The 11,921-nt window shown below is 43.3% G+C and overlaps 1 protein-coding gene across 1 annotated transcript in view; it reads left to right on the forward strand.

Moving 5' to 3' along the window:
* The window catches only part of LOC122562367 (inactive rhomboid protein 2-like), a 90,687-nt gene extending 81,840 nt beyond the window's left edge, over window positions 1–8,847 (forward strand). Inside the window, exons 13-14 of the mRNA XM_043715243.1 lie at window positions 6,126–6,279; window positions 7,797–8,847. Coding sequence (XP_043571178.1) covers window positions 6,126–6,279; window positions 7,797–8,222 — 580 coding nt within the window. The 3' untranslated portion in view covers window positions 8,223–8,847. The remainder of the gene's footprint in view (window positions 1–6,125; window positions 6,280–7,796) is intronic.
* Window positions 8,848–11,921: the final 3,074 nt, after the last annotated feature.

The raw sequence follows: 11,921 nt of genomic DNA on the forward strand, positions 1-11,921 counted from the left end.
GGCAGGGTCAGAGGGCAGGGTTGGGGGCAGGATAAGGGTAGGGGCTGGGGGGGCAGGGCCAGGTTCAGAGGAGAGGATCGGGGGCAGGGGGAATGGTAAGGGCGAGGTTGGGATATTGTGAGCAGGCAGGAAGGTGTGAAGTGAGCAAACATGAAGAGAGCAGCTTAAGGAATCTGCTGAGTTTCCTGAGAGCCTTGCAATGCAGATCTGAGCTGGCAGAGAGAGTAGATGATCAGACAGATACCCTAACGGGGGTGAGACACTGTCCCTGGACAAGAAGTTTGAGGGGGAGGGAGGTGTTGGGGAATGGGTGGCTTGGGAATGTGGCTGCTGCCAGCACACTGTGCCCTGAGATTCTGTTTGTTACTGAGTGACATGGCAGTCCTGACAGACAGCAGTGAGACAACTTGGTCAGGGAGCCCCTCAGTCCTCTGTGCCGATATTTCTCAACATTGAGCTTGTTCACTGCCTTTGTTGAAATAAGCAGAATGTTGCTGAGAAAAATTATCTCCATTAATGAGCAACTCGCTGCTTGGTAAATGATACAAGATGCAGTGAGTTGCTCCAAACACTGGACACTTCTCATCTGACTTTGTCACAAATCCTGTCAAAGCCATTAGGCCATGAGAAATAGGATCAAGAGTAGGCCATTCAGCCCCTCAAACCTACTCTGCCATTCAACAGGATCATGGCTGATCCAACATTCCTCACAGACACTTTCCTGCACTTTCCCTGTAAACCCTGATTCCACATCGCTCAGACATGCCGTCCTAGGTGACTATGCAGTTTTCTTCAATTTCTCTAAAGGAGAAAAACACAGTTATCTCTTTTAAATAATTTAAATTGATAAAATGACTCCAATATAGAGAAAACATTGATATAGACCCACTGTTTGAATTAGCAGTGAATAATGAGATGTTTCCCAATGATGTATATCTGATGAAGTATGACAGTATTTCTGCACAAATTTCACCTTCAATTTGATGGCGAAGTAAACTGTGTGGATCTCTTTGTAAGTGACACTGACCATGTCCACTGGAGCTTGGTGACCCGGAAACAACTCCCAGACATTTACACCTGTTAATCTCTAAAGATAGAGTCATATGGTTATACAACACGGTAGCAGACCCTTCAGTCCAACTTGACCAAGTTTCCCAAACTAATCTAATCCCACTTTCCTGTGTTTGACCCATATCCCTCTAAAACTTTCCTATCCATGTATCTATCCAAATGACTTTTAAATATTGAAATTGTAACTGGATCTACAACTTCCTTTGGCATTCCACATATGAACCACTCTGTGTGTGAAAACGTTGCCCCTCAGGGCACTTCTAAATCTTTTTCCTTTCACCTTAAAAATATGCCCTTTAGTTTTGAACTTGCCTACTCTGGGGTAAGGACTGTGGCTAGTCACCTGACCTATGCCCCTCATGATTTTACAAACCTCTCTCAGGTCACCCCACAGCCTCCTCCACTCCAGGAAAAAAATGTCTTAGCCTATCCTGCCTAAATGTTGGGGGATATCCAAAATAATTCAGCACGTTAGGCCTTTATTAATTAGAAAGGAGAAAGTGAGGACTGCAGATGCTCATTGATTTCAACCTTACTGCGAAGCCTCTTCCAAGGATGCCTGCCAAGAAGTTCTCATTCCTGATGAAAGGCTTATGCCCAAAACGTCGATTCTTCTGCTTCTCAGATACTGCCTCACCTGCTGTGTTTTTCCAGCACCACATTCTCGACTTTATTAATTAGAGTTTAGAACAATGAGAGATACCTTAGTGAAACATACAAGGTCCTGAGAGGGCTTGATGGGGTAGCTGTGTTCTGCCAGAGGGTGGTGGATCTGTGGATCTCACTGCTACAAGAGGCTGTGGAGGACAAGTTACTGAGAGTATTTAAAACCAAGATAGATTGATTCTTGATTAGTAAGGGTTACAGGGGAAGGCAGGACAATGGGGTTGAGAAACATGACAGCCATGATTGAATGGCACGGCAGACACCATGGGCTGAATGGCTAATTCAGTCCTATATTTATGGTGTTACGCTCTTTAGATTAGATTACATACAGTGTGGAAACAGGCCCTTCGGCCCAACAAGTCCACACCGCCCCGCCAAAGCGCAACCCACCCATACTCCTACATTTACCCCTTACCTAACACTATGGGCAATTTAGCATGGCCAATTCACCTGACCTGCACATCTTTGGACTGTGGGAGGAAACCGGAGCACCCGGAGGAAACCCATGCAGACATGGGGAGAACGTGCAAACTCCACACAGTCAGTCGCCTGAGGCGGGAATTGAACCCGGGTCTCCGGCGCTGTGAGGCAGCAGTGCTAACCACTGTGCCACCGTGCCGCCCACAGAGCTGAGAATGGTGGCCATCACCAAAGTGAAGGTGCTTGAAAAACTGAATGGCCTGAAAGTGGTTAAATAACCTGGACCAGATGGACTACACCCCAGCTCTGGGGAAATAGCTGAAGAGACTTTGGAGTGTTAGTGGTGATCTTTCAGGAATCGCTAGAATCAGGAAGGGTCCCAGAGGACTGGAAAATCACCAACGTAATACTCCTGCTTATAAAGGGAGTAAGGCAAAAGATGAAAAATTACAGTCCAATTCACCTCAACTTGGTCCTGGGCAGGATCCTGGAATCCATTATGAAGGATGAGATTTCTGAATACTTGCAAGTGCATGGTAAAATAGGGCAAAGTCAGCATGGTTTCACCAAGGGGAGGTCATGCCTGACAAATCTTTTAGAATTCTTTGAGAAAGTAACAAGCAGATTAGATCAAGGAGAGCCAATGGATGTTATCTACCTGGACTTTAATAAGTCCCTTGACAAGATCCCACACAGGAGGCTCCTGAGTAAGATCGGGGCCCATGGTGTCAGAGGCAAGGTGTGAGCATGGACAGACCTGGCTGTCTGGCAAAGAACAGAGAGTGGGGATAAAAGGGTCCTTCTCAGGACGGCGGCCGGTGACAAGTGGTGTTCCGCAAGGCTCAGTGTTGGGATCACAAATTTTCACTTTATACAATAACAATCAAGATGAAGGAACTGAGGGCATTCTGGCTATTTTTGCAGATGATACAGAGATAGGTAGAGGGAACAGGTTGCATTGAGGAAGCAGGAAGGTTGCTAAAGGATTTGGACAGGTTAGGAGAGTAGGCAAAGAAGTGGCAGATGGAGTACAATGTGGGAAAGTGTGAGATCATGTACTTTGGTAGGAAGAATAGAGACATGGATTATTTTCTAAATGGGGAGAAAATTCGGAAGTCTGAAGTGCAAAGAGACTTGGGAGTTCTAGTCCAGGAATCTCTCAAGGTAAACTCACAGGTTGAGTCAGTAGATAGGAAGGCAGATACAATGATGGCATTTATTTTGAGAGGACTTGAATATATCTTGAATATTATGATGTGGAAACAGCATTTGCAAGGAGCAACAGGAATAAAGACTACTGGGCTAATGGTAAGATTCTTGATTCTGAGATGCCGGTGTTGGACTGGGGTGTACAAAGTTAAAAAATCACACAACACCAGGTTATAGTCCAACATGTTTAATTGGAAACTATCATGGTTTTCAAACAGATGAAAGATTCAACAGACAATCAATTTTTCAATGTATAATTTCAGTTACATCACACTGTAAATGTTTGCTATAAATACTATGTGTTAGGATTGAGCCTTCCACTACCACCTGATGAAAGAGCGTCGCTCCGAAAGCTAGTGTGCTTCCAATTAAACCTATTGGACTATAATCTGGTGTTGTGTGATTTTTAACTTGGTAAGATTCTTGGTAGTGTAGATGAGCAGAGCGATCTTGGTGACCATGAACATAGATCTCTGAAAGTTGCCACCCAGGTTGATAGGGCTGTTAAGAAGGCATATGATGTGTTAGCTTTTATTGGTAGACAGATTGAGTTCCAGAGCCACGAGGTCATGCTGCAGCTGTACAAAACTCTGGTGTGGCCGCACTTGGAGTATTGTGTACAGTTTTGGTCACCGCATGACAGAAAAGATGTGGCAGCTTTGGAAAGGGTTCAGAGGAGATTTACAAGGATGTTGTCTGATATAGAGGGAAGGTCTTATGAGGAAAGGCTGAGGGACTTGAGGCTGCTTTCATTAGAGAGAAGAATGTTGAGAGGTGGCTTAATTGAGAAGTATAAGATAATCAGAGGGTTAGAGGGTGGACAGGGAGAGCCTTTTTCCAAGTATGGTGATGGCGAGCACGAGGGGACATAGCTTTAAATTGAGGGGTGGTAGATATAGGACAGATGTCAGAGGTAGTTTCTTTACTCAGAGAGTAGTAGAGTCATGGAACACCCTGTCTGCAACAGTAGTAGACTCGCCAACTTTAAGGGCATGTAAATAATCATTGGATAAACATATGGATGAAAATGGAATAGTGTAGGTTGGATGGGCTTGAGGCTGGTTTCACAGATCGGCACAACATCGAGGGCTGAAAGGCCCGTACTGTGTTGTAATGTTCTATGTTCTATAAAACCAGGGATGTACTTCTGAACCTCTATAAGGCTCTGGTCAGACCACATTTGGACTATTGTGTGGAGTTTTGGGCCCCATATCTCAGGAAGGATGTAATGGCCCTGGAGGGTGTTCAGAGGAGATTCACGAGAATGGTCCCAGCAATTAAAAGCTTAACCTATGAGGTTTGCTTGAGTACTCAGGGTCTAGACTCAATGGAGTTTAGAAGGATGAGGAAGATCTAATTGAAACATACAGAAGGGCCTGGACAGAGCAGATGTTGGGAAGATGTTTCATTGGTTGGAGAGACTAGAATCCAAGGACACAGCCTCAGAGTAAAGGGAAGACCTTTTAGAATGGAGATAAGAATAAACAGAGTGGTGAATCTATGGAATTTACTGCCACAGAGGGCTGTGGAGGCCAGGTCATTGAGTATATTGAAGACTGAGATAGATAGGTTCTTGAGTGTTAAGGGGATCAAGGGTTAGGGGGGAATGGGGTTGAGAAACGTATCAGCTATGAATGAATGGCAGAGCAGATTCAATGGGCTGAATGGCCCAATTTCTGCTCCTATGTCTATGGTCTTATGATCTTATGTTTCTAGTAGAGTGACAGAATAAGGGAATACCCATTTAGACATAGGAACAGGAGTACACCAATCAGTCCATCAAGCCTGTCCCACCATTCAATGAAATTAGGCTGATCCGTGGCCTAACTCCACAGACTTGCCTTTGGCCCATATCCCTTTATACCTTAGCCAATCAAGAATGTATCTATCTCAGATTTAAAATTAACAACCAATCCAGCACCAACTGCTATTTGTGGACGAGAGTTCAAACACTGACCACCCTCTGGGTGTAGAATTGCTTCTGATGGTTTCACATGAACAGTCTGGCCCTAATTTTCAGACCATATTGAAAATTTCTCCCAGAGGGTAGTGAATGTTTGGAATTCTCTGTCCCAGAGAGATGTGGAGGCTAGATCAATTAAAATATTTAAAGAGGAGGGAGATAGATTGTTAAGTATCAGGCAGATGGTCATGAGGGACTGGCCTGAAACAGGAGTTGAAGCTTGGGACAAATTAGCCATGATCTTGTTGAACGGTGGGGCAGGCTTGAGGGCTGAATGCCCAGCCCTGCTCCTATTTCTTAGCTTTTAACCCCTTTAAGAAAATTTAATAAAATACCTAAGGCCACAAGATAAATTTCTTTACCATAAACGTAGTTTTAACTACTTACAAAAATTAGTTTCAAGACTTCCTGTTTACTTACATTAAATTAAATGTCGCACACACATGTAAAAATAATTAGAAGGCCTTTAAAGGTTTAAAATTATTTGAAAGACAGCTTAAGGACTAAATTTCTGGTTCAGGTTTCCAACATCAACAATTCTTTGTTTTATTTGAGATTTGGACCATTCCTTCCAGGTTCTCTCTTCCAAGCCATGGTGTACATGGTCATAGCTGGCTTGATGCAAGTGGATAGTGACAATCTATCACGCTAACATGTTTTATGCTTTATTCTCTCGTTCTCTCAATCTGCCACACTTTCTTTCCACTTCACTTTTGTTCAATTTCTGTTTGTCCTCTGGCTGTATCCTCCATGGTACTGCCCTATCTCCCTCTCCTCTCCCACCCCACCCCTGCAGGATTATCCACTGCTTGGTTTCAGTGATATTCCAAATGACCATTCTTCGGGACCTGGAGAAGTTAACAGGTTGGCTACGCATTTCAATCATCTACATCCTAAGTGGAATGATGGGAAACTTGGCAAGTGCGATCTTCCTGCCATACAGAGCTGAGGTACAACTGGGATGATAAGGATAAGGGTCAGAAGGTTGGGATCAGTAGGGGCACTGTGATAAGTTGGGTCCACCTCTCCCTCAAAGACAATAAAGGTGGAGCACCACTGTCTAATACAGACCACGGTTCACTGACAATCAGGCTTTTCTTGGATACGACACACTCACTTCAAACAGTACCAAAATGATCAGGAAGAAATGATGATCTCACAGACTTAATTAAAGGCAATATTATAATGCAGACCCTCTGACATTGCATCATTATGCCAGTATTGACTATTGACCCTGTGACAGTGTGGCACTCCCTCAGCACTGACCCTTCGACAGTGTGGCACTCCCTCAGCATTGACCCTCTGACAGTGTGGCACTCCCTCAGCACTGACCCTCTGACAGTGCGGCACTCCCTCAGCACTGACCCTCTGACAGTGCGGCACTCCCTCAGCACCGACCCTCTGACAGTGCAGCGCTTCCTCAGCACTGACCCTCTGACAGCGCAGCACTCCCTCAGCACCGACCCTCTGACAGTGCAGCGCTTCCTCAGCACTGACCCTCTGACAGTGCGGCACTCCCTCAGCACTGACCCTCCGACAGTGCGGCACTCCCTCAGCACTGACCCTTCGACCGTGCGGCACTCCCTCAGCACTGACCTTTCGACAGTGCAGCACTCCCTCAGTGTCTCTCACTATACTGTGTGACCCTCAATGTGTTTTGAATACTGCTCAGTTTATCTCAGATTATTTGGAAAAAATAGCTATCTGGAAAGTTTGAATATTAGGGTAGGAATTCTTGGCCCCTTTAGGATTCCTTGTATGCTGGCCCCTTATTCTGATGAATAAATGTACTTCCTGAAGTTTTTGCTGGATTATTGCAGTGACAGCTTGCATTTACATAGAGTTTTTAACTTGGTAAAAATGTCCCTGGGTGCTTCACAGGACTGCAATCAGATAATATCTCACAGAACCATGGGATTTTAAAAAATATTAATTTGTCGGATGTGGATGCCATCCGCTAGGCCAGTATTTATTGCCCATCCCTAATTGCCCAGAGGGCAGTTAAGTGTCAACCACATTGCTGTGGGTCTGGTGCCACATGTAGGCCACACCAGGTAAGGATGGCAGCTTCCTTCCCCACAGACATTAGTGAACCAGATGGATTTTTCCTGACAATCAACAATGATTTGATAGTCATCATTAGGCTCTTAACTCTATTGAATTCAAATTCTTGGATTAGTGTACAGATAGTTCCCAGGATATTTACCTGGGTCTATTGATGAAATCTGCAGGCTGTCACTTCCTCCCTAACCAAGAATGGTAACCAAGAGCTTCTCAAAGAGGGAAGATTTAAGCAAAGTCTTAAAAGAGGGAGAGAAGAGGTGGGGAAATGTAGGGAGGGGATTGCAGAGCTCATGGCACAGACTGTAGGAGGCATCATGAGTGAGTGATTAAAACTGGGAATGTACGAGAAGTTTGAATGCAAGGTATGCATTGTAACAATGGTCCTCTCTTTTGCCCACTCTAGGTTGGTCCTGCAGGATCTCAATTTGGTTTGTTGGCTTGTCTCTTTGTAGAATTATTTCAGAGTTGGCCAATCCTGGAGAAACCATGGAAAGCCTTGCTGAAGTTGATCGGAATTGTTCTTTTTCTTTTTACCTCTGGCTTGTTGCCTTGGATTGACAATATTGCCCATATCTTTGGATTCATTAGTGGTTTCCTGCTATCTTTTGCCTTCTTGCCATACATTACATTTGGCCAAAGTGATAAATACAGGAAGATAATAATGATCATTGTCTCGCTTCTGGTCTTCGTTGGACTCGCAGTGTCTCTGGTGATCTGGTTCTATGTTTATCCCATTAACTGTCACTGGTGTGAGTACCTCACCTGCATACCATTCACCAGCAACTTTTGTGAAAAGTATGACCTTGATCAAACCATAAGTGAACAATAATTTGGACCATCTGGTTTTTGGATAAATGGACCATGTACTTACTGAAAATGGTACCTGGGTAATGGTAACACAGTTAGTTTACGCAAATTGTGCAGCCCATTGTTAGTAAGATTGAGAAGCTGAATGATGCTGTAAGACTGGCCGACTGGAAGATGAAATGAACTGCTTACTGTGTGACAGTTTTAAATACTGAGACTATGATAATATCATCCAATTACTGCCTCAACCAATTGCTCTGCTCCACAACTATTCAACACAATAGCACTGATCTCAGAGTAGTTTACTGGTTTGCACATATTGACTGTCTTCTCTTCACAAGAGAGGAAGAAACTAATGTAAATTGTGAAACATCTGCATTTGCTTGTATTTTCCATATCTAGACAATATACTCTTTTTGATGAGTCAAAATTTGACTAAAGATTGGTTTGTGTTGTTGTAGAGGCTGGTTCTGTTTAATACACTCATTAGCAATCTTGTTGAGAGTTCTGTGGATGTTGAATTTTTTTGCTGTTAGTTTTATGTTTCTTGTGAGCTTACACTTATTGTTGCTTCTGTTGAGATTCCAGTTGGTTATATTACTGGACCAGTCAGATCTCAGAATGAAGTCTGGCTTGATAGATCATTTTTCTAAATTTAACTTGGTGGTCATTCACTGAAATAGAGGCACACAAGGCAGATGTTTTTTTAAACAATGAAATGAAGTTTTTACATAAAAAGGAAACATAAAATAAAACAACTCAAGCTAGCTAAATATAAAACAGTGTAAAACAACAGAAGATACATGGCAAAACAAAGTCTCACTATTCTCCAAGACCATCACCTCACAGTGAGTCAAATCCACAGAAATCACCATTCCATATCAACCTTCACGTTTGACTTAACTATTTCTCCATTGGAGACCATGAGGACTGCAGATGCTGGAGATCAGAATTGAGAGTGTGTTGCTGGAAAAGCTCAGCAAGTCAGGCAGCATCCGAGGAGCAGGAAAATCGATGTTTCGGGCCAGAGCCCTTAATCAGGAATGAGGCTAGTTCTATTTCTCCCTAGTTCTAATCTGCAAACTTGGAGTCGTCTTACACATATACACACAAAACTGAAAGCTCAGAATTTCTCAGTCTTTTAATAATCTGCCAATTTCTAACCATGATGTGGAGGTGTCGGTGTTGGACTAGGGTGGACAAAGTCAGAAGTTACACGACACCAGGTTATTGTCCAAAAGGTTTATTTGAAATCACAAGCTTTCAGAGTGCTGGTCCTTCATCAGGTGAAGAGGAGGGCAGCATACAGGCATAAAATTGATAGACAGAGAGATCATTGCAAGATAATTACAGGTAATTAAGAGCATCAAAAGATAGTACAAATGGTGTGAGTGGAGTGTTGACAGACTGAATAACCAATCTCTGCTGGTGATCAGAAGTGTCAGAGGGTGTGACTAAACTGTCAACAGCTGAACAGCAAGTGAAGGGGTGATCTATGATCCAATTAATTAAGAGATAATTACAAATGACTCTGCGAAAGGTGGTGCTAAAGACAAACCAGATGGCTGGAATAATATGAATATAAGAATTGCATACCGAGGGTCTAACAAATAATCCTAAATTGTACAAACTAATCAAGGTAGAGAGATCATAAGTTATTAAGATGATGGTGTGAAACCAGAACTGTAAGGAATTTCTAACCACTCCTTGTCTAGAAATTTCACAAGTTAACTTATATGCCAAGGGAACTGAGTTTTCCCTGCAATCTCCTATACTTCTTTCTAGTAAGAAGTGAGGGTCTGGAATGCACTGCCTGGATGTGTGGTGTAGGTGAATAAAGGTATGGGAGAAAAGCAGGAAAATTGGCTGTGGATAATGAATGTGCATTTGAAGAGCTAGCACAGACATGATGGACCAAATGGCCTCCTTCTGCACTGTTACACTGCTGTGACACACTTCTGGATGTTGGAAATGAATGTACTGTTGCCAAGTTTGCAAATGACACAAAAACAGATGGCAAAACAATAATGAGGATGACAAGGATATAGACAGGTTAACTGAGTCCGGCTACTGGGTTACAGTCACTGCAGCTAGATCCTCCATGTCAACACTCTAAACTCTGGATATAAACAAGGATATAGACAGGTTAAATGAGTCCAGCTACTGGGTTACAGTCACTGCAGCTGGATCCTCCATGTCAACACTCTAAACTCTGGAAAGTGTCCTCAACTTCCACCATTCCACAAGAGGTGCATTCTACCAAGCCGAGCTGTGCTGTCATGACTTACCCTTAAATTGCTCTGTTTACTTCAAGTTTAAAGAATATTAATTATATATCAGGGACCTCTTGTGCTTTTATTCCTTATGCTTTAAATACTTTTAATCTAAAAACCAATTTCTACCTTAAAGACTGGACACCTTAAAGATCTTGAAGAAATACTCACCCTGTCTTACTCACCGAGGCCATTCCGTCTTCCTGCGCTGACTCATGATCCTACTTGTTGAGTTCATGTTCTTCCTGCAATGTCATTCTGGGATCTTTTCCAATCTCACTGTTGGTGCAGCTTTTCAGCTCCCGGTCTCCAGGAAGCTCTTTCCCAACGATATCACACTTTGGATTTCTTTTATGTTTCCCAAACTTGAAAATATCTACTGCTCTTGCACCAGGTATTTAAATTTCCTTGATCTTGTGCTCTTTATATTATTCACTAAATATGTTTGCCTTTTATATATTTTATAAACTTTACCATGAATTGTATAGTATTTTAAAATGAAAAAAATGGAGATAAAGGCCTTAACCATTTACCTGAGACTGACCAACTGAACAGCTCACTCATTTCTCTCTACTGAAGCAAGCATCAATTCCAGGATGCTCCAACAAATCATGCTCTGTCTCTAGCTGTCCCTCACAGGAACCCCATGCACTCCTCTCTAGTGATACAACTGAAGTTCTGAAGATAGGTCACTGAACCTGAAATGTTAACTCTGCTTTCTCTACACAGATACTGCCAGACCTGATCAGTTTCTCCAGCAATTTCTGTTTTTGTTTCTGATTTCCTGCCTCTGCAGTCCTTTGGGATCGGCCTTATTCAAGGATATAGGAATATCAATCTGACAGGAACTTCTAAAAGGCATGTCGAATTATTCTTGACCAGGTCTAAGGATGAATTTATTTGGCTAAACTGAGACTTGGCACTAAATTGAACTGAGCAGCCTTTTCAGAAAGTGTCTATTATTAATGCTGCAAGATTCTGAGATTCCATAAGAGTTTGAGTAGACAGTGAATCACAAAATTCTGGATCAGTGGTGCTGGAAGAGCACAGCAGTTCAGGCAGCATCCCAGGAGCAGCGAAATCTATGTTTTGGGCAAAAGCCCTTCATCAGGAATAAAGGCAGTGAGCCTGAAGCGTGGAGAGATAAGCTAGAGGAGGATGGAGGTGGGGAGAAAGTAGCATAGAGTACAATGGGTGGGTAGGGGAGGGGATGAAGGTGATAGGTCAGGGAGGAGAAGGTGGAGTGGATAGGTGGAAAAGGAGCTAGGCAGGTAGGACAAGTCCGGACAAGTCATGGGGACAGTGCTGAGCTGGAAGTTTGGAACTAGGGTGAGGTGGGGGAAGGGGAAATGAGGAAACTGTTGAAGTCCACATTGATACCCTGGGGTTGTAGTGTTCCGAGGCGGAAGATGAGGCGTTCTTCCCCCAGGCGTCTGGTGGTGAGGGAG

This window comes from Chiloscyllium plagiosum, chromosome 24, assembly GCF_004010195.1.
Source record: "Chiloscyllium plagiosum isolate BGI_BamShark_2017 chromosome 24, ASM401019v2, whole genome shotgun sequence".
Taxonomy (NCBI): domain Eukaryota; kingdom Metazoa; phylum Chordata; class Chondrichthyes; order Orectolobiformes; family Hemiscylliidae; genus Chiloscyllium; species Chiloscyllium plagiosum.